Source organism: Dreissena polymorpha, chromosome 7 (genome assembly GCF_020536995.1).
Source record: "Dreissena polymorpha isolate Duluth1 chromosome 7, UMN_Dpol_1.0, whole genome shotgun sequence".
NCBI classification, from domain to species: Eukaryota; Metazoa; Mollusca; class Bivalvia; order Myida; family Dreissenidae; genus Dreissena; species Dreissena polymorpha.
In genome coordinates this window covers 28,237,159-28,260,783 of record NC_068361.1, presented here as the reverse complement: position 1 = coordinate 28,260,783, position 23,625 = coordinate 28,237,159, and the positions used below count along the sequence as shown (strand labels likewise).

Genomic DNA, 23,625 nt, shown 5'->3' with positions numbered 1-23,625 from the left:
TGAAACATGCTAAATGTTTAAAACGCACTGTGACCCCATGACCTTGTTTTTGGCTCGGCATGGCCCATGTTCGAACTTGGCCTAGAGATCGTCTAGATAAAATACTTGTGACCAAGATTGGTGAAGATCGGATGAAAAGTACTTGCATTAGAGAGCAGACACCATGATGAATGTTTAAAACGCACTAAGTGACCCCGTTACCTAGTTTTTGACAAGACATGGCCCATGTTATAACTTGGCTTACAAATTATCTAGATACAACTTCTGGCCAAATTTGGTGAAGATTGAATGAAAACTACTTGAAATAGAGAGCTGACACCATGCTGAATGTTTAAAACGTACTTAGTGATCCCTGACCTAGTTTTGACCCCATGAACTAGTTTTTGGCCCGGCTTGGCCCATGTTAAAATTTGGCCTTGACATCATCTAGATAAAACTTATGACCAAGTTTGGTGAAGATCAGATGAAAACTTCTTGAATTAGATAGCGAACAAAGTCCTGCTAAATGTTTAAAACACACTAAGTGACCCGGTGACCTAGTTTTTTGCCCGGCATGGCATGTGTTCAAACTTGGCCTAGAGATCATCTAGATAAATCTTGTGACCAAGATTGGTGAAGATCGGATGAAAACTACTTGAATAAGAGAGCGGACACCATGCTGAATGTTTAAAACGCACTAAGTGACCCTGTGATCTAGTTTTTAGCCCAGCATAGTCCATGTTCAAACTTGGTGTAAACATTCTAGATACAACTTCTGACCAAGTTTAGGGAAGATCTGATGAAAACTACCTGAATTAGAGAGCCAACACCATGCTGAATGTTTGAAACGCACTAATTGACCCCATGACCTAGTTTTTTGTCCAGCATGACCCATGTTCGAACTTGGCCTAGACATTATCTATAAACAACTTCTGACCAAGTTTGGTGAAAATTGGATGAGAACTACTTGAATTAGAGAGCAGACATGAAAAGTGTGACAGATGGACAGACAGACCTACTGACCAGGCCTTTTCCGCTCCATTTTGGGAAAACGCCACACTGGAATTTTGTGAATTTTGCGTCGTGAAAAACCCCATTTTGGGAAAAAATTGATCACAAAACTGGCTCAATTGGGAAAAATAATCGCGTGTAAATAGTGTTTCTAATATTTCAAAAAAGCCGTTAATTGGTAAATAACGACTATTTTGATAACATATTATTAAAATTTTACAAAATATTATGAACATGTGTGATAAGTGCAGGGTTTTTTATCTGATTTTGGGGAAAGGCCCTGGCCTGTTTTTCAGGTGGAAAAAAAATGCGCGAAACGCCGGATTTTGGAGAAAATAATGAAAGTTTTTAATAATCAATTTAACATATTTTACTGTTTTTAAAACAAATTCAAGGCAACAGAGAATTTATTTATGCAATATTTTTCAATTTTCTACACTGAGTCAGGTTAACTTGTATATTTTAAGGTTTAAAAAAAAAATGTTTTTTTTTGGTTTTTTTTGGAATTGGGAATTTTTTTTCAACTGGGCAAAAAACAACCAGATTTGCATTGGGAATGGGGCAGAATTTCCAGGCTTTCTACTGCCTCCCCACAAAAAACTAGGGCAAAAGTAGGGCAAGATTTAAGCAAAAAGTAGGGCAAAATAAGGATTTTTACTGTTAAAAAGTAGGGCTAAATAAGAAAATTATTACCTTTTTTTCAGCTGGAATTACCGTTCAATTAATACATATCCTAGTCCATCTGATGCTGTGAGAATGCCTTGTTCTGCCCATCCTTGAAATACAGGCACCTGAAATTTTTATTTCTCATTTAACATCAATTTACACAATGAAATAGTACAATAATAAACATGCCATTCAAAACATACACTTTTAATCTTATAAAGCAAAGTACAAAAGCCCTTAGTATTAACCCTTTCCTCCATGAATATTTACCAAAATTCACCCACTATGAATATATAAGTATTCTTGCACTAGTACTAAAACAAAGAATTTTTTTCATCACAGGAAATAGTGAAGAATTATATTTTATGATAATTGTATAAGCAAACAGAGACTAAGGTCTATTCCGTTTGCAAAGGTGTTAAAATGAGTATACATGGTGTAAAGGGTTAAGTAAAATAAGTTTCAAAGCATACATATTAGTAAGTGTAAGAGCTAAACAGTTACTACATAAGCATGAGTATTGGCATGTACTATTGTGTGTTGTATCCATGATCATAAGCAGTTACAAAAACATAATTGATTGCAAGGTTACATTTAGGCAAAAAGTATGCAAAAAAACACAAGCTCAGCATTTAATATCCATAAAAAGCTATCTCCAACATAATGAAGTGGAATAGGATAAGCACGCTTCAATACACTGGCAAAACATTTAAGTAATATATGCTGTTAGTTATAGGCCTTAAATATCTACATGAACCATTTTATGCCTGAGATACTGCATCTTTGTGTTTCTGGCCCTGGGCATGGTTCAGTGTTTGTGTTGCACCAGTATTTCCACACTGTATAGTTTTCTTACTAAGAAACCAGTGACCAGCAAAGTCAGAGGAAGAGTCCTTTCCACACCAAGTATTTAGTTGATGTACATGTACATTACAGTCGGTTTTCCCAAGCCAGGAAGCATCAAATTTGGTTTTTCCATGTGGCATTATGGCTGGTTAGTATTGACTAGCATGCAGGAGAACTAATGCATCTAATACTTGTAAAGTCAGTTAGCTAAATAAACATGCACAAGCAGATAAGCTACAAGATGCTAGTGTACTGATGTCAACAATATTTGTTCGCAAGTTGATATTTTTACTATTAATGGCAAGATCACCTGTTTGCTTATTAACTCAATAAGAAACATAATGGATTGATCAGAAAACCAACCTTGATCTTCTGTAAAAATCACAAAATAATCAGTTCCCTAAATCATCCACACTCAAAGAACTTGAAATAATTTTGACAAGTACACTAAGCATCTGCAAAAATGATTAAGAGTGGTTACGAGTAATTTTTATGCCAGTGAAACTGACTAGTTATAGTACTAAAATGAACATTGTATGGATCTAAGTTGTTAGTATGTCATTGCTGCAACATAGTATTGACACAAAGCAAATCAAGGCTGGTCAAAGCAGTTGGTCACTGCAGCGTCTCATATCAAACTACAAATGCCACGGTGTTAATCAAATTCTAATTAATTATTTATTTTAAAGAAGATGTATGTCCATAGGACACAGATGCCCCCACAATTTGGCTATGTCACAAAGATTCCTATCGTTTGCTAAATCAGGGGCCATAACTCCATAGATATCTGATACACTTGCATCAAAATACTCAGGTATACAAGTTCACATGCTGACAACTATTTACAGAAAGATGGCTCTAGCAGTTATAATTTAAAGTTCTGCGCGACACAAACTTTGGGCTATGGACAGCCAGATGGACAGACAGACAAACTATGGCAAATCACCCCCTCCCTTTTTTGTGGGGTCATACACAATTATTTATGATTAATATGACACTTAGGAAAAGCAAGCTTTACATATACACTTACATGTATTTTGTAAGAAAGGATAACAGCATCTGCAATTACGAATTTAACCCATAAGGTTTAAAAAACAGGATGGCATTTGTGGGTTCCCTCAGCTAGTAGCATCATAGGGAAAAAAGAAACTTAGCAGTGTAAAGTCTAGATGAAGCGTGCAAATCTGTCACCTCTATTTCAAGAAACACATATGTTATGATTAAATAGAACATACATGTATTTTCACAGTGTAAAAAGATATTATCTTACCTAAAGACCAGTATGTCTGTACTGACTAGCCAAGGAGCCATGGTGCTTTCAAGGATGGACATCACAAGGTGATCCCCCAAACACATCTGAACTGATTAATAACGAATGGAAATTCTGCAAAATATCTAATGAAGAATCATGTAAGATTTCATTTCACATTTTATTTATTTTACTTGCAAAATGAAAAAGTAGGGATAATAGGGCTATTTTAGAAAAAAGTAGGGAAAAGTAGGGTTAAGAAAAAAAAGTAGGAAAAAGTAGGAAAAGTAGGGACCAGTAGAAAGCCTGAATTTCGGACCCGTGGAATAGGGCGGAAAAGGCCTGCCAACCGACAGACAGTGCGCAAACTTTATGCTGCCCTCTGGGGGCATAAAAATATATTTCCATCTATCAAATTATAACAATAAAATACTGGTTACTGAAAGCAGTTATTAACAAGAACTGTAATAGGACAGCGCGCTCGACTATTCGAGTGCTTGACAGTATAACGTAAGCCATCATGGGGAAATTGTTCATATTCAATAATTTATTAGACGATCTTTCAAAAATAAAAAAAGGAAAAAAAAAATTGGGGGGGGGGGGGGGTAGGGGGGTTAGAGGGGGGTATAATGTGGGGTGTGGTAATTTATTAGATGATGTTTTTAAAAAAAAAAACAATTGGGGGGGGGGGGGGGGTAGGGGGGGGTGAGAGGGGGGTATAATGTGGGATGTGGTAATTTATTAGATGATGTTTAAAAATTGGGGTGGGGGGGGGTAGGGGGGGTGGGGGGTGGGGGGTGAGAGGGAGGTTTAATGTCGGATGTGTTAATTTATTAGATGTTTAAAAAAATGGGGGGGGGGGTGAGGTTGGGGGGGGGGGAGGGATTCTGGTAGGGGCGTGGGGTATTGTTTGGGTGGAATCCATTGTGGTATTCAGGTAAGTGTTGTTTTGTCAAAATAATAATAAAATGTGATCATTAATAAAGAAGTTATGGCAATTTAAGCAAAATGTTCAATTATCTAAGTGTAAAAGGGGCAGTGGTTTTTTTCAGTTTTCGGGGAAGGGGGTCGGGTCCCCTGAGAGGGGGAAAATTCGCGGGTAAATGGGGAAAAGGGGGAAATTTCTATGCTTAGCTAGTAACAGTACAAAATCAAGTTTTAACACTATAATTCACCATACAGAGGGAGAAAAACATAATTCAAACTCATTTATTCATTAACATGTTATGTTCATGTTCATAGTTCAACATTTCTGGGCTTTTCAGCGAATTTATCAATTATTCTGGTGACCTCATCTTCACCAAGTCTCTCCGTGTGCAGACAAAGTCTGATCAGGGACTTCAGTGTAGCTTCTCCAAGCCTGTTTCTCTGTGGCGTGCAAAGCAGGTTGAGCAAACTAAACAGTCTTTCAACACTCTCTTGACCGGACGTTTCTGGCGTTTCACTGCCGGCATTTGAAGAAGACTGACTTTTAAGTTGTACTTGTTTGACAAGAATATCAATTTATTTTTAAGTTAAAACAGATTTGTCAATTTTTTTAACGATAGCTTTTGTAATTGTGCGACATGTTGGAATACGTATGGTTTGCTGTAGATGTCGTAAAGCGAAAGTCGTGATAGTGAACTACGTACGGTTTGCGGTAAAGGCTAAAATAAAGTAAAAACGCGGATGCAGTTCAGGAAAATTGTAGTAAATTCGTAACGAAAGACGTATTAAAATGAGGTATTGATTAAAATTGAATAACACTTCCGAGAGGGGAATTTTTAAAATATTTGGGGGAAAAATATATTCTCTAAAGATGGGGGAATGGGGCCGAATAACGCCAAATATTTCATTAAAAAAAAACACTGAGGGGCCATAATTATGTCAAAATGCTTGATACAGTGGTCTGCTCTTGTTTATAGGTTGGGGTCATGTTGGTTAAACAAGTATGCAAGTAACAAGTAAAGGAAATATTTGGGGTAGTACGCAAACTTTAACATAGATTTATCAATAATATGCATATTCTAAGTATAAAAGGGGCAATAATTATGACAAAATGCTTGATAGTTGTCTGCTCTTGTTTATAGGTTGGGGTGATGTTGGTAAACAAGTATGCAAAATATCAAAGCAATATATCAAGGGACAATGAAAATAAATGGGGTAGTACGAAAACTTTAACATTTGCTACATATTCTAAGTGGAAAAGAAGCCATAATTATGACAAAATGCTTGATAGAGTTGTCTGCTCTTGTTTATAGGTTGGGGCCATGTTGGTAAACAAGTATTCAAAATATACAGCAATATGACAAGGGACAAAGAAAATATTTGGGGTAGTACGAAAACTTTAACATTTGCACGTTAACGCAGACGCCGGGGTGAGTAAGTTAGCTCTACTATATATATTTTCATATATAATAGTCGAGCTAAAAAAGCTGTTGATAAACAATTTATGTATACCATGGTAACGCTTGATTGGTCATTGTCGACTCTTGCACTACTTCAATGTACCCCCGGTACAAAAACTACACTAAAATATAGCAAGGAATATTCTACCGCTAAATTGGTTGTTGTAGGCTGTTTCTTTTAAATAGATATTTATATTTATGTCCATATTTTGTAAAATGGCCTTAATATTATCTAAATTATACTGAAACAAGAAACCGTCAGAGACAGGTGATGCTTCCAAAGGTTGTTTTTTCACAAAATTGCACTATATATTCAGATAAAAGAAAACGTCTTGAGGGCACAGTAGTTGGGGGGACAAGAATTTTTTTATAGAAATTTCAAAGGTTAGGGCCATAACTCATCCGACCAGAACCCGCTGATAATATGCACATCTCCTCTTGGTAGTGAAGCTTCCCATAAAGTTCCATAAAGTTTCATTGAATTCCGCGGTCATTAGTTGCTGAGAAATAGCCCGGACAAGAATTGCACTATATGTAAAGTTAATGGAAATTTTTCAAAAATTTCAAAGGGCCATAACTCTGTGAAAAATCATTCGACCAGAACCAGCTGACAATATGCACATCTCCTCTTGGTAGTGAAGCTTCCCATTAAGTTTCATTGAATTCCCATCATTAGTCGCTGAGAAATAGCCCGGACAAAAAATTTGCGCGGACAGACACACGGACACATGGACGGACACACGAAGCAGCGACTATATGCTCCCCAAAAATTTATTAAAAAGTATGTAGTCTGGTTTTGTTTGAAGAAATTTTTGTTTCGTATTCTGAGCGCGTTTTGCGACATCTTATTTTGGGCCCAAATAAAACTTTGGTACAGTCTAAATTGACCTGGTATATTCTAGGATATTTTCCATACCCGGGGTACATTTAGGTAAACTTAAGAGTACCAGGGATATATTTGTGTCTTGTTCTGTGAAAGCTGGTCATAATGCATGTGCGTAAAGTGTCGTCCCAGATTAGCCTGTGAAGTCCGCACAGGCTAATCAGGGACGAAACTTTCCGCTTAAATGGTATTTTTAGTTTCAAGGAAGTCCCTTTCTACCGAAAATCTAGTTTAAGCGAAAGTTTCATCCCAGATTAGCCTATGCAGACTGCACAGGCTAATCTGGGACGACACTTTACGCACATGCATTATGACCAGCTTTCACAGAACAAGACACATATAAGAAGTACCCGAGCCGACAATGACAAATCGAGCCACAGAGAAATAGACATTCCCTAGATGTGGCTCCTTAAACCCAGAATTAAAGGACAATGCCTGTCATGAATCAGATTAAGGTTATTGGAATAGTTTGGCATTTTTGGAGGGCACTTCTTGGTCAGATTTTTGGGGAAAAAAGTTGCTTTTTGCAATGGGGAACAGCCTTTTTTTTATTTTTTGCAATTTGAAAACCAGGGCTCGAAATTAACACTCGCACACTCGCAAAATGCAAGTGAAAAAATCCGATTGCGAGTTAAGTTTTAAACCACTAGTAATTTTTTGCGAGTAAAGTAATAGTGAAAAACAACAACAGTAATATTGCTAAATGCGTTCGACGTCCTGAACACTAAACCAGAGGTAATAGAACGTCCTCATGCCCGTATGCGGAAGCGCGCACTTTGTATATAGACTAGTATACTTATAGTACAGATACGAGGATCGTATTGGTACAAAGAACGTTAAACAGTCGACTAATTCACACGTGTTCATTGAACTTGAACGGACATGGCGTCGAAGCGAAAAATAACTAGTTTCTTTTTGCCCACAGATGGATTTAACAATACGAAAGATAAAGCAAAGTTAACTCACAATAACTGTTGAATAAAAAAAACGAAATTAAATTATGTTTGCAGCAGAATTTGCGAGAAAGTTTTTGATTTTGCGAGTTGGTATTAAAGCTGCTCGCAATGTTTTGCAAGTAGAAAAAAAAGTTAAATTCGAGCCCTGAAAACAGACTGAATAGAGGCTGTAAATACAGTAAAGTTACCATTACCGGATCATTACCCATAGCGGATCACTTTGATGTTCAATACTGTGTATCGCGATAAATAGCTGATATTTTTAGATGATATTGTACAACGTATCTTCAAAGCCTGTTCTTTAAAACGCAACGATTGAGTCATAATTGAGACTACTCTTTTTTTTAAACATTTCGGTATGTTTCGCTGACATGTATATACGACTTTGTTGACTTGCGTCTCGTTTCCAAATCGAGGTTAAACATTGTTTGCAGCTACATGCTATAACTCTGTTGGTAAGTAAGAAGTTTACGCATTAATTTAAAGGCAATTTAGTAGTCTTTCTGCCTGCAAAAGTATTATTTATGTTCAATGTTCAATATCGATGATTAGATATGATTCAAACAATTTACATGGTTTATAAGATGCCCATATCTTTTCGATTTTTTTAGTATTTTCAACAGATAATTCACACATAAACACCATGCGTAAAATGTGGATACAAGATCACATAGAGAAAAATTAATAACAAACAAGGGACAAAATTGTCACAAAACCAGGTTTTCATTGTGAAAAAAAAATCTGATAAAGGGAGAAAACTCAAACTGAACTTTTGAAATGACCAAAAAAAATTAACCCCCTTTGTAATTTTTTTTTTTTTTTAAATCTATTTTTAGTCGTGGCGACCTTGACATTGGAGATATTGACGTGATTCTTTCGTGGGACACACCGTCCCATGATGGTGAACAAATGTGCCAAATGATTTTAAAATCTCACAATGAATGACATAGTTATGGCCAGGACAAGCTCATTTATGGCCATTTTTGACCTTTGAACTCAAAGTGTGACCTTGACCTTGGAGATATCGACGTAATTATTTCGCGCGACACACCGTCCAATGATGGTGAACAAATGTGCCAAATGATTTTAAAATCTGACGATGAACGACATAGTTATGGCTCGGACAAGCTCATTTATGGCCATTTTTGACCTTTGAACTCAAAGTGTGACCTTGACCTTGGAGATATCGACGTAATTATTTCGCGCGACACACCGTCCAATGATGGTGAACAAATGTGCCAAATGATTTTAAAATCTGACAATGAATGACATAGTTATGGCCCGGACAAGCTTATTCCGCCAGCCCGCCAGCCAGCCAGCCAGCCCGCCCGCATTCGCCAATCTAATAACCAGTTTTTTCCTTCGGAAAACCTGGTTAAAAATGAAAATATAATTTATAACTGGCAATTTAACGTAGTAATTGTTAACAACACATTTCATGTTTGGGCAGTTCAAATGGCGTGTTAGATGCCCCCCTCCCTGAGTGGTTTCAGTCACAGCGATTTTCCTCCTTCTTTATAAAGTACCGGTAAACGTTACTTTCCCAATCGAGCGAAAATTCCCAAATTCCCAATCGGCATCTGAAAAAATCCCAATCGGCGTCCGAATTTTTTCTCAGAACGATAGAAAGTTTCGTAACAAAACCCAACTTTCGGCGAGCGAACAAAGAAAATCGTATAGTTGTGTGTAACCACGAGCTCGATTAATATCGGGTTTTATTATTCAGCGCGTTCAATCAAAAGAGTCGTTACTGTTTGCGGTTCTTTTGTCAGGCAGCCAGCGTACTGTTTGACGTCGGTTTGAAACCTTATCGTAGTTTGAAATGCCCTCCAGCACTGCCTCTGTGGAAAGGTTGTTCAGTCTAATGAACAATCTTTGCACGACCAATCGGAACCGTCTATCACAGGACACATTGACAGCTCTAATGATGCTGTGCAGAGAGGGATGCCAGCAACTGAGTGATGATCAAACATCAAAGATTGTTGAAATTTTCAAAAAAATGAAAGAGAGAGACATTGCTTTATTAGAGATTAAAACAACTAGTAATTGATTTTGTGTCTTCTATATAATATTTTGTTATTTATATCAACTTTATTACTTTAAGTAATGGTCATTAAGGCATGCCTGCAAATGATTATTTTAATGGGTATGTTCAATTAAGTTTGAACTGTATAATGTATTCAATAAGACCCAAACTTCACGACGCGATTATCTAAATTGAAGGATTTCAAGACTCGATTTTTCCCAATTTTGAGGTTTTCACGACTCAATTTTTCCCAATTAGACCGGTACGGGTACTTTTCCCAATTGGACAAGGAAAATCGCTGAGTCACGTGATCCGCTATGGCTACAACTTATCCGTTTATGCATGAATTCTGCGGCGAAAAAAATGTATCACAAATACATTTTGTCTGCGTTTAAAAATAAGACTATGTGCTGAATCAGTAAGCAAATGTCATATTTAATCAAACTGGTGTAAACAAAGTCTCAAAACATTTATTGCTTTTCACCAGAACAACTTAATTCCGCTACTGATGTGGTAATGGTAACTTGACTGTATTGGTAAAAAATCATCGGACCTCTTACACATAGGAGCTGGTCAAACACCAGAAACGACCATTAATTGGCATTATTACACAAGTTTTATAGACGGATTTGGAAAATGTTACACATCAGCATTTTAAATATAAAAGTCCAGCTTGGTGTGGTTAATCTAACCACTCAATCTTGTGCATGTTTATGGACCTGATTGAGGTTAAATCACAATAAATCCAAGGTCCAATAGAATGTAAATATTTCTACAAAATTCCTTTGGTCTTCTTGAATAAAAGCCATTCAACAATCTATAAAATGTCTTCCATTTTTTCCAATAACCTATATATGTCTGGAGTACTTTAATGCCTTAGGACAGAGGCTATCTTAAAATATATACTGATGGGGTCGTTTTCTGTTGTATATGGGTCTTTTGTCCACATAAAACTTCAAAAACACTGTGCATTTTGCTAAGATTTACTTCTTACAAGTTGCAAGGTGGAAACATTTGTATTGCAGTTATTATTCCATCATAAAAAATGATGCAATGCTTTGGCAAGTTGATGTATGGGAAAGGCGAGGAAATATTTTCAAAGTTTGCACTTTTAAAATGGGACGCTATGGGAATTGGTGTAATCTAGCCGCGACCATAAAACCACGGATATTGAACTAGAATGCGTTACCATCGCGTCTTTGATCGTCATGCGTCCGTTTGCACTGGCCTCTAAAAGGCTATTTTATGCAAACTCAAATCTGTCACCTAAATTAAAATTGTAATTTCATTATTTTCAAACTATGATTACGACTTTATATATTTGGCGTTGAAATTTACCATGCACGGTTTAAATCTACATGTACTGTCTTATAAACTTATATCAATGTATGTTGACTGCATACCAATAATTGTTACAGAAAACAATCGATAATACAAAACTTACAATTCACTAAACATTGGTACACGTCTTTAGAATCCATTGTTATTTGCTCTTGTCAAGTTGCATTCTGGTTCATTTACCTGGTCGAAAAAACTCTCGTTATGATTTGAATGTTCTGGTTGGTTGGTTTCAGGAATCCCCTGAAAGTGCGGACCAATCATTAGCCGGGTGCAGAAGCACGTGCGCCACACGACAATTGGGGGCTTCATGAGGATCCACAGAGCGCACGAAGACTTGGATGTGCTCGGAATTTGTCGTCATCGGCTAAACCACTCACGAATGCGGCTAAATAAAGATACATTAATTGTGACCTTGTTATTGTAAGTTCACCTGGGAATAAGCAATCTCCACGCCGAGCGTTCGTTTCATGCTCTCACATACAATATGATCGAGTTATGCTGGTTCTAGTGAAATCTCTGCGCAAAGTTAAAATGTGAAGTGCTGTGGGCCACACGTTTTTCCTCAACTAAATTGCTATTAAGAAATATCACACAGCCGCTTGAGGATTTAAAATTAACTTAAGTAAACGTATTAAGCGCCATGCAATACACGACAGAAACTGGATCACAACGCAAGACTACCGAACATAGTAACATTATTAAAATGTACATACATTTATGTTACTCTGTGAATTTCTCTTTAAAATCCCATTAGATCTTTTCGATACTAACTTATATGGGCGTATGTCTGGGAAAACTGGGCTTATTGCACGTGCTTATAACGTCCTCCCAGACTAGCCTGTGCAGTACGCACAAGCTAATCAGAGACGAGGCTTTCCGCTATTCTTGTATATTTCGTTTAAAGGAATGCTCTTCTAAGAGAAAAATCAAGTTTAGGTGGAAAGTTTAATCTGGGCTGACTTTATGAACATGCATTAATCCCAGTTTTCCCAGAACGAGGCTTATATATACCATCGTCAATCACTTGTCCCTTGCGATGCAATAATCCATAAATCGGATTCATTCATTCGTTCGCCCGTTCGTTCGTTTATTCACCACATGTATCAAACCAATAATGCCATACGAACCATGTCTCTTTAGATAACATTCCACGGGTTGTGAAGTACAAATTAATCTAACGCAGACGCATGCGGTCGTGTTCATCCGCTGTGTTCAATCAACGAAATTTCAAATATAAATAATTAATAAAGTTTATAAAAAGTAAAGCATCTCGATACAAGTAATTACGAATTGTTCGGTAATTCAATATGATTGTCTATAGAAAAATATATGCAGAGTAACACATTTATATATGCATATTTTCAATTATTCTACTAAGTGAAACGGGTTTAATGTTGTTGTTGCTCTTTATTATAAATATAAAAATAAAAAACTCATAACGCAACAGTCAAATAGTTATAGTTTTTAACGATTGATAATTTGTAATACTATTGAAATGTACATGACATAGACCGGCCATTTTTACAAACTAATTTCGGTAGCAACATGCATGACATTACGCATGCATTTAGGGAATCCTAGATGGAACCAGCAAACCCCAAACGGGATGTGCTGACGTGTCAATGCAATTTGAAAAAGCATGAATGCCGAGCGGCAATAATTGTATGAAATAAGCCTTCAAGTTTTGACGACCTGTGCATGCGCACACACGAATCACGCGCTTAGTGAATAATTACATGAGTCATGTCGATTGATGTCATCGACATCAAGTCGTTTGGATTGTTGCATTAAGTGATTGACGTATATAGGATTGGGCAATATATTGTTTCACTTATGAACATGTCATATATTATATTATTTTCCGTATTAAACCGAAACTCGTTTTCCATGAAATCTATTTCGATGGCGTTTCGTTTACTTGAGCTATAAGTGTTCTACGAAATAATCGTCATTGTTTAACGTAGAAGTATTATGTTTTTAATTGGCTTGTACTCATTCTCCAAGAACCCACATGATGTCTATCAATTGTTTACTTGCAAACCACTTAATGGGGCCTTTTCACGTTTTGGTTAATTGACAAAATTTAGAACAAAAATGTTTCGATTCGCAAATTTTCGTTGCCGTTATGATATTTGTGAGGAAACAGTAATACTGAACATTACCATGCTCTAAAATATCCATTATATGCATCTTTTGACGATTTAAAAACCTGAAACTTATAATTTGGAGTTCTGTTGTTGTTATATTTTGAGATACTATTTTGAGATACTTCGAGGATTGCTTATATAAAGTAAAGAATACATCCCTCATTGTCTGAGCACAAACGGCCGAGTGGTCTAAGCGATAGACTTTTACTCCAGACAAAGTCGGAGAAAAAAGATACTCTTTGATAAGGAGTCCATACGCAATTGTTCCCGCAGCATCAATTTTATACATTTGCGCACAGATTGACAGTAGCAAAGATATAATTAAAGTACCAGAATATCTACACACATCAATACTCGAATGTATGAACATGTCAAAGGATGCTCGTTAAAAACTAACTGTGTGACTGTCATTTTCGTTGTAAATGCAGTTTGATAATATAACATAATATATCGAGACGTTGTCAAACGTCATGTGTTGAATTCACGCCGAGTTGTTAATTTTTTTACGTCGTTTTGACGTCGTTTTGATGTTACAAAGTGTAGTCGGACTTTTTGACGTTACGTCTGGAGCTATTTAGATCCAACGTTAACATTTATCAATATCAGCATTTAACGACAAACTTCAATACATGCCAAAGTCTGTGAAAAGGCCACTTCAAGTGAATGACGTCTATATGATTGGACCGAATATTGTTGTACTTATACAAATATTTTAAATTATTTTCCTTATTTAACCGAAACTCGTCTTCAACGAAATCTAGTTTGATGGTGTTTCGTTTTCTCGAGCTATAAGTGTTCTCCAAAATAATCGTCATTGTTTTAAGTAGAAGTACATGTATTATGTTTCTTAATTTGCATGTGCTCAGTCCCCACTATCCCACTTGTTGTCTATCAATTATTTACGTGCAAACCACTTAATAATGTCCTCTAACAACTCAAAGCCAAGCTTCGAATATTTTCTTAAAATATGATTCAGCACTAAACTTTCTAATGCGGATTTTCAACTCATTTCATAGGATGATCATGGAATTCAACATCTGGTTCAACTGTGCCGCCCAAAAGAAAACAAAATGTATTGGTATACAATATTGATACGCGTTTATGGATCCTGGCGTTTCCACAAAAGCTTGAAATCATTCCCGGAAATACCAACTTTCCATTTTACAAAAATTGCAAACATAAGCACATACTGGTTAGCCAAGTGCGGAAAATATTTATTTTTGCAGTTTTATTTAAATACTTTTATGAATCGAATATGACACGGTAGATTGAGGTCCGTGACAGTCATTTTCTTATAGAAACAGACGGGGCTACTTATCAATTACTGAATAATAGTTCTTCTTACAGTCTTTTGTTGCTCAATGAAGAATAACATAAGAACACAACGTTTGATATTCTCAGCACGTTTCAGTTGGTAAAGCACGCGACTTCTGGCTTGTTTTAATGGTTTCAATATAGTCACTTAAGGAAAACTGCACCCCTCATACCAAATCACACGTGTCGGAAAAATAATTCGGACTAATATACAGATTCAGGTTGATGAAGATCGAATATAAATAAGGAACACTTCACCCCTCATGGCGGCCATGTTTTCCGTTGACATGTACCATATCCCACTTGTATGAGAAATAATTAGAACAAATATACAGATAAAGGTTGAAGACCATCGGACAATAAATGTTGCATCTTAAGTGTTCACAAGCTTTGTTAAAATTTGACCTAGTGACCTAGTTTTTACCCTACGCTACCTCGTTTTAAATTCGACCGAGATATATATATAGCACAATTTTTTTCACCAAGTTTCATTAAGATTGTGTAATGGGTATGACCTCTATTGTTTTCGCAAGCTTTTGCCTTCATTTGAACTATTTTTATCACATATGATCCAATATTAAACAAGGTTGGTATATCAATTGGACAAATAGTTTGGCAAAGTTTTTTTAAAGAATGGGCGATAAATATTGAATGTGTTCACAAGCTTTTTATGTTATTCAACCCAGTAAAAGTGTTATAAACACAACGCCAACCAGTTTTAAATTCAACCGATATTGACATATATTATGGAGACAGACGTTGTGACCAAGTTTCATGAAGATGGAAGACGGCAATAGTCTTTGGTGTTCTTTTTTTGCATTCGCAATTAAGTCACTGCTCCCATTATTCACCGTTTTGTGAGGCGGACGATCAGTGGCATATTCAATGTATGTATGTATTGCAAAAACAATAGGGCTATTTAATATTTTCTTGGAAGTGCAAACCGGTAACAATTACCTCGCTATACTATTTCACATTTTCCTTTGTGTTACAATATCAAATCCAGACAGCATTCATGAAAAAGTTAAATTATTATTGATTACCACAAATACTTTTCACTCTTATTACCAATCGTTATATTTATTCAAATATTTTTTTCTTAATTATTGTGAAATTAAAATAATATCTTATTTCATTATATGCAACAACTTGTTTTCGATCTTATATAATAATTTTGAATAATTGTTATCTTAAAGGGGCCTTTTTCACAGATTTTGGCATATTTTGAAGTTTGTCATTAAATGCTTTATATTGATAAATGTAAACATTGGATCTTAAAAGCTCCAGTAAAAAATCAAGAATAAAATTTTAAAAAGGAAAAAAAGTAGCCGGTACCGGGGCTCGAACCAGTGACCCCCAGAGTACTGGAATTAGTCTGAAGTAAAAACGCATTCCGCCGGGTATACACAGTTTAAGTATTTTATAACTTATAAAAGCAATCTTCGTAGTTTCGTAAATTTAACGACAACAACAGAACTCTCCAAATTATTCAATCGTTTCGCGTTGCAACGCTTTATAATTTTTAGGTTTTCAAATCGCCGAAAGATACATATAATGGCTATATTGGACTATGGTAAATGTTCAGTAATACTGTTTCCTCACAAATATCATAACTAAAACGAAAATTTGCGAATCTGAAACTACTTTTTTTTAATTTTGTCAATTTACCAAACCGTGAAAAGATCCCTTTAAAAATGTAAAATATAGCTTTAAAAGCCTTTCCATGGGGTACTTGTATGTTTGACTGATCAAACGCGTAACGTTATTTCGCTGACAGAAGTTTGAAACCACTGGGGGCTGACGAGGTCAAAGCGTCAAGTGACGTCAAGAAATGTTAAAAACATTCCTTTGTTATCATGACGTTTGCATGAATAATTTCTTCCTATTTTCAAATGCAATTGCATGTTATAAAAATGACATGAAACTCGTTGTGATTTCATACGATCCTTTATTAAACTCGTCTATGAAATTTGTGAATAAGCTCGACAAAGGCTCATTGACTATCAAAATCCCTGATCTCGTTTAATAAAAATATGGTATGAAATGACAACTTCTCTCAGATCATATATAGATATACGAGTTACAAGTAACGGGTGGGCACATGCCCGAATAACGCATACGTTTACGGAATCCTAAATCGAACCGGAAAACCCCAAACGGGATGCTGAATGTCGAGATGATATAATTGTATTCGGTTAAAATTCTTTCGCAATGTATGCAAGATCGTCGAACGATCTCGCCTAAACCAGGCCCCGTGTTTACAAAACATTTTTTTTTGCAATCGAAAATCGATTTTGCTTGTCATTGAAAATGGATTTCCATTGTAGTTGATAGGCAAAAATGAAAATCGATGTCAGTTAAAATCGATTTTCAATTGCAAAATCGCTTTGTGAACACGGGGCCGATTTGTGCAGGTTCAGACATTTAAAAAAGAAATACGGTTCGATTACACTGTAATATTGCAAAATTACAGGTATATCCATGATCAAAATATCTTATTTAACCTATATAAACTACTTTTCAGTAGATCTACATGTACATGAATTGCTAACTTCAGTTTTACTTATTTATAGATTTAGCCAAATGCAAATGTAGGTTATTGTAAATTGTATGAGTAATTTGTTGTAAATGAGCCGATTTTAACCCTTGCATGCTGGGAAATGTGTCGTCTGCTAAAATGTCGTCTGCTGAATTTCTAAAATAAGCATTTTCTTCGATTTTTTTCAAAGACTACTATCAGAATAGCAAACAGTTTTGATCCTGATGAGACGCCACGTTTTGTGGCGTCTCATCTGGATCCAAACTGTTTGCAAAGGCCTTCAAAATTCGGTTCCAGCACTGAAAGAGTTATACGTGTAACATAATTGCACATTTGCTGAGTAGCAACACGAAGCGGTCGACGGCACAATTATGTTTTCAAAGCGGTGTAATGAATGCTCAAGATAATATACTAGGCTTAAATGTATTTCAAAGTTCTTAAGGTCCATCGGAGCGTAAGGCTGCATTATGACAGGACCCGGAGTGCGTCCCAGCACTCCTACCTAATAACTCATTAGACTCATGCCAGTTGGGAGTAATTTTGATTTACAGCTGCAAGTTCCACCTATTGTACCTGCAAACATGTCTATACACCGATATAGGGTACTTATTGTGCTTGCCCCGGTGCTCCAAAAACGGTTGCATGTTTAGACAATATGGATCAACAGGCTGCTTGCTGCGAATCTGTAAGCCGTAAGTGTGTTCTACATGTCCGATGTCCGTGATAGTGCACTTTAAGGGTGTTAATGATTATGATCAGATAAGAATAACCATCGGGGTTCATCCGCCCCCTTCCCTTTAATGCAATGAATCGGTGCCTTTATCCATTGGTCTTGGGTACTATTCAACCATATATGTTTTTTTTCTATTTGGATTTCTTATATAAGACATATATAATTAACAAGGTTTGGGGTGGTTTGGGTTGTCTGGGTAAAGATAAGGAGGGGGGGGGGGCGTGCACTATGACCCCCCTTCCTCGGTAACCTGAATCTTGAATTGCCCAGTCAAATAGTAACGAATCATGAATTACAATAAAAGTATATATTCCCGGGTTTGATTCCAGTTTGAAGTCCCCCACGGGAATATAGATGCATTACTTTATTCGGATTTAGTAACAAACTACACTACTTTGTATAGTTTATTTGCTAAAGATCCATCAGGTTCACAAATCCACGAGAACAACACATTTACGAAGTGAAATAGAGTGGCAGGATTGATTATAAGCCGTTATATATAATAAAGAAAATTTCTAACTTTTGTCTAATTAGGAGAACATACATGTAGTTGCACACAATGTAAATACGTGACCACTTCACGATGTAAACAAGTGGCCACTACACCATGTGAACACATGACCACTACAGAATGTAAACTCGTGACCTGTACATAATGTCAACACGTAACCACTACACGATGAATGTAAACACCTGACCACTACACAATGTAAACACATGACCACTACATAATGTAAACACGTGAACCATACAAAATGTCAACACGTGTCCACTACACAATGACTGAAAACACGTGACCACTACACAATGTAAACACGTGACCATTACAGAGTGTAAACACGTGACCTCTACATAATTTTAACACGTGACCACTACACAATGAATACAAACATGTGACAACTACACAATGTAAACACGTTACAACTACACAATGTAAACACGTGTTCACGATACAACAGAAACATAACCAGTCGAGAATTCTTGTTTCTATCCGGAAGTCTTTTATTCAACCAATAACCACTTATATACGCATTTTGATGCAAACGATTAAATAATTTGGACATTTCTGTTGTTGTCGTTGTATTTTTATTTGTGATACTACGAGGATTGCTTATAATATAAAGTGAGAGGACGGTTGGCCAAGTAATCTAAGCGATATACTTTTACTCTAGGGGTCAGTGGTTCGAGCTCAGTTGAGGGTTACTTTTTTGTTTCTTTTTAACTTTATTCCTGTTTTTTTTTTACTGGAGCTTTTAAATTCCAATGTTTACATTTATTAATACAAAGCATTTTTGTCAAACTTCAATACATTCCAAAATCTGTGAAAACGCCCCTTTAAAGCTACACTTCACATTTTCATCGCTAAGTGATTTATTTGTTCATCTTGTCTTTATAATTATATCGTTTACATTACATCTATTTAAAGAATCACTAATTCATTATGGATACTCGGAAATTCTTTTCGAGTGTTAATGACATCAAAAGTAGTTGGATTTTTCCATTCAACCTATCCCTCAAAGTTGGTTTCCTTGTGACATTTATATGAGGTTATTGTGAACTGTTCTCATATTGATGAAATCGTCGTGGCAGGAGACAGTAAGTTAAACTCGAAAATGTACTTGTTAACGCATTTATAATTTATCATTTTGGTTGAATGGGTATTGAAATCGAAGTGCAAAACATTTGACTATTTTTAACAGATACACGCATTCAAACTGTATATACAGTTTGCTTCTGATTTGAAAATTGTTTTATTTATTCGAGACGGATATGTTAGTTTTGTTATGTGTAAGTCATGTTTTTTCTAGTGCTTTATCGAACGGATGGCTTCGAACCTCAGGTTCATAGATACGTCCAGGACTTTGTTGTCTAGACTCGATTGATGAAACGCACATGAAACGCCGCTCTTTTTCAGTATTTCATAGGCACACATACTCAATATAAACCTGGAAGAAAGTTGCCTCTAATGCTTCTTTATAAATAGTACAATGTGTATTCTATAGTGTTTATGATATGCCATTCGACCTAGTAATTGTTTGCGCGATTTTAACGTTTTAAGACGTTTTATGCGAGGTTATCAAAATTTAAACGCTTATAAAAACACATACATGCAGTCTAAGCAAACTTAGATATTTTTCTTAAACTTATGTTACTTCCAGCATTCTACAAATGGCAGAAGGAGGCATCGGGTGTACGGATACAGAGATTGGAAGTGTTCCCAGACACAGCAGTCTGTACAGTCGTCACTCTCAGGTAAATCAGAGACTGGAAGTGTTCCCAGACACAGCAGTCTGTACAGTTGTCACTCTCAGGTAAATCAGAGACTGGAAGTGTTCCCAGACACAGCTGTCTGTACAGTCGTCACTCTCAGGTAAATCAGAGACTGGACGTGTTCCCAGACCCATCAGTCTGTACAGTCGTCACTCTCAGGTAAATCAGAGGCTGGAAGTGTTCCCAGACCCATCAGTCTGTACAGTCGTCACTCTCAGGTAAATCAGAGACTGGAAGTGTTCCCAGACACAGCTGTCTGTACAGTCGTCACTCTCAGGTAAATCAGAGACTGGAAGTGTTCCCAGACACAGCAGTCTGTACAGTCGTCACTCTCAGGTAAATCAGAGACTGGAAGTGTTCCCAGACACATCAGTCTGTACAGTCGTCACTCTCAGGTAAATCAGAGACTGGAAGTGTGACCATACACAGCAGTCTATACAGTCGTCACTCTCAGGTAAATCAGAGACTGGAAGTGTTCCCAGACACAGCAGTCTGTACAGTCGTCACTCTCAGGTAAATCAGAGACTGGAAGTGTGACCATACACAGCAGTCTGTACAGTCGTCACTCTCAGGTAAATCAGAGACTGGAAGTGTTCCCAGACACAGCAGTCTGTACAGTCGTCACTCTCAGGTAAATCAGAGACTGGAAGTGTTCCCATACACAGCTGTCTGTACAGTCGTCACTCTCAGGTAAATCAGAGACTGGAAGTGTTCCCAGACCCATCAGTCTGTACAGTCGTCACTCTCAGGTAAATCAGAGGCTGGAAGTGTTCCCAGACCCATCAGTCTGTACAGTCGTCACTCTCAGGTAAATCAGAGACTGGAAGTGTTCCCAGACACAGCTGTCTGTACAGTCGTTACTCTCAGGTAAATCAGAGACTGGAAGTGTTCCCAGACACAGCAGTCTGTACAGTCGTCACTCTAAGGAAAATCAGAGACTGGAAGTTTTCCCAGACACATCAGTCTGTACAGTCGTCACTCTCAGGTTAATCAGAGACTGGAAATGTGACCATACACAGCAGTATGTACAGTCGTCACTCTCAGGTAAATCAGAGACTGGAAGTGTTCCCAGACACAGCAGTCTGTACAGTCGTCACTCTCAGGTAAATCAGAGACTGGAAGTGTGACCATACACAGCAGTCTGTACAGTCGTCACTCTCAGGTAAATCAGAGACTGGAAGCGTTCCCAGACCCATCAGTCTGTACAGTCGTCACTCTCAGGTAAATCAGTGACTGGAAGTGTTCCCAGACCCATCAGTCCGTACAGTCGTCACTCTCAGGTAAATCAGAGACTGGAAGTGTTCCCCTACACATCAGTCTGTACAGCCATCACTCTCAGGTAAATCAGAGACTGGAAGTGTTCCCATACACATCGTCCGTAGTCGTCACTCTCTGGTAAATCAGAGACTGAAAGTGTGACCATACACAGCAGTCTGTACAGTCGTCACTCTCAGGTAAATCAGAGACTGGAAGTGTTCCCAGACACATCAGTCCGTACAGTCGTCACTCTCAGGTAAATAACAGACTGGAAGTGTTCTCATACACAGCAGTCTGTACAGTCGTCACTCTCAGGTATATCAGAGACTGGAAGTGTTCCCAGACACATCAGTCCGTACAGTCGTCATTCTCAGGTAAATCAGAGACTGGAAGCGTTCCCATACACAGCAGTCTGTACAGTCGTCACTCTCAGGTAAATCAGAGGCTGAAAGCGTTCCCAGACACATCATTCCGTACAGTCGTCACTCTCAGGTAAATCAGAGACTGGAAGCGTTCCTAGGCCCATCAGTCCGTACAGTCGACACTCTCAGGTTAATCAGAGGCTGAAAGTGTTCCCATACACATCAGTCCGTACAGTCGTCACTCTCAGGTAAATCAGACAATGGAAGTCTTTCCAGACACATCAGTCCATACAGTCGTCACTCTCATGTAAATCAGAGGCTGAAAGTGTTCCCAGACACATCAGTCTGTACAGTCGTCACTCTCGGGTAAATCAGAGACTGGAAGTGTTCCCAGACCCATCAATCTGTACAGTCGTCACTCTCAGGTAAATCAGAGACTGGAAGCGTTCCTAGACCCATCAGTCCGTACAGTCGTCACTCTCAGGTAAATGAGAGACTGGAAGCGTTCCCAGACACAGCAATCTGTACAGTCGTCACTCTCAGGTAAATCAGAGGCTGGAAGCGTTCCCAGACACATCAGTCCATACAGTCGTCACTCTCAGGTAAATCAGAGACTGGAAGCGTTCCTAGACCCATCAGTCCGTACAGTCGTCACTCTCAGGTAAATCAGAGACTGGAAGCGTTCCCAGACACAGCAATCTGTACAGTCGTCACTCTCAGGTAAATCAGAGACTGAAAGTGTTCCCAGACACATCAGTCTGTACAGTCATCACTCTCAGGTAAATCAGAGACTGGAAGTGTTCCCAGACACATCAGTCCGTACAGTCGTCACTCTCAGGTAAATCAGAGACTGGAAGCGTTCCCAGACACAGCAATCTGTACAGTCATCACTCTCAGGTAAATCAGAGGCTGGAAGCGTTCCCAGACACATCAGTCCATACAGTCGTCACTCTCAGGTAAATCAGAGAATGGAAGTCTTTCCAGACACATCAGTCCATACAGTCGTCACTCTCAGGTAAATCAGAGGCTGAAAGTGTTCCCAGACACATCAGTCTGTACAGTCGTCACTCTCAGGTAAATTAGAGACTGGAAGCGTTCCTAGACCCATCAGTCCGTACAGTTGTCACTCTCAGCTAAATCAGAGACTGGAAGCGTTCCTAGACCCATCAGTCTGTACAGTCGTCACTCTCAGGTAAATCAGAGACTGGAAGCGTTCCTAGACACATCAGTCCATACAGTCGTCACTCTCAGGTAAATCAGAGGCTGAAAGTGTTCCCAGACACATCAGTCCGTACAGTCGTCACTCTCAGGTAAATCAGAGATTGGAAGCGTTCCCAGACACAGCAATCTGTACAGTCGTCACTCTCAGGTAAATCAGAGACTGGAAGCGTTCCCAGACACATCAGTCCATACAGTCGTCACTCTCAGGTAAATCAGAGACTGGAAGTCAAAAACAGAAGAACATACATATTGTATATAATATTGAAGTTCTTTTAAGTGAGGTATGTATTATATTTCTGTGCGTTTTAAACGAGTCTCAAGCCGGCTTTCATATGTATATCTTCCGAATGTCACCTAAAATAGTATGCTAATAATGTCTTTAGCTGGGGTTTCAGACAGGACTTTAATTAACATCCATACCCATTCAATATGAAAAC

At 37.7% G+C, this 23,625-nt stretch overlaps 3 protein-coding genes and 1 long non-coding RNA gene across 7 annotated transcripts in view; 2 read left to right on the top strand and 2 right to left on the bottom strand.

Annotated features, from left to right (window-relative positions):
* Nucleotides 1-11,703, bottom strand: part of LOC127836871 (spermatogenesis- and oogenesis-specific basic helix-loop-helix-containing protein 2-like) — a 45,835-nt gene extending 34,132 nt beyond the window's left edge. The window contains exon 1 of one of the 2 annotated variants that reach the window (XM_052363515.1): nucleotides 11,448-11,703. Coding sequence is in view for 1 of the 2 variants with exons in the window: in XM_052363514.1 (XP_052219474.1) it covers nucleotides 11,448-11,484 (37 nt within the window). In the remaining variant the exon portion in view is untranslated. The remainder of the gene's footprint in view (nucleotides 1-11,447) is intronic. The other variant, XM_052363514.1, reaches the window with a different exon arrangement.
* LOC127836879 (uncharacterized) overlaps nucleotides 1-23,625 on the top strand; it is a 339,553-nt gene that overhangs the window by 291,929 nt on the left and 23,999 nt on the right. The window lies entirely within an intron of this gene.
* Nucleotides 8,745-9,359, bottom strand: LOC127836889 (uncharacterized). The gene is made up of 2 exons (XR_008028983.1): nucleotides 9,154-9,359; nucleotides 8,745-8,991 (listed from the first exon to the last, which is right to left on the bottom strand). It is a non-coding gene; the product is annotated as an uncharacterized LOC127836889 (long non-coding RNA).
* Nucleotides 19,609-23,625, top strand: part of LOC127836864 (uncharacterized) — a 17,394-nt gene continuing 13,377 nt past the window's right edge. For both annotated transcript variants that reach the window (XM_052363502.1, XM_052363501.1), the window contains exons 1-2: nucleotides 19,609-19,673; nucleotides 20,237-20,330. In XM_052363502.1, coding sequence (XP_052219462.1) covers nucleotides 20,247-20,330 — 84 coding nt within the window. In that variant the 5' untranslated portion in view covers nucleotides 19,609-19,673; nucleotides 20,237-20,246. The remainder of the gene's footprint in view (nucleotides 19,674-20,236; nucleotides 20,331-23,625) is intronic.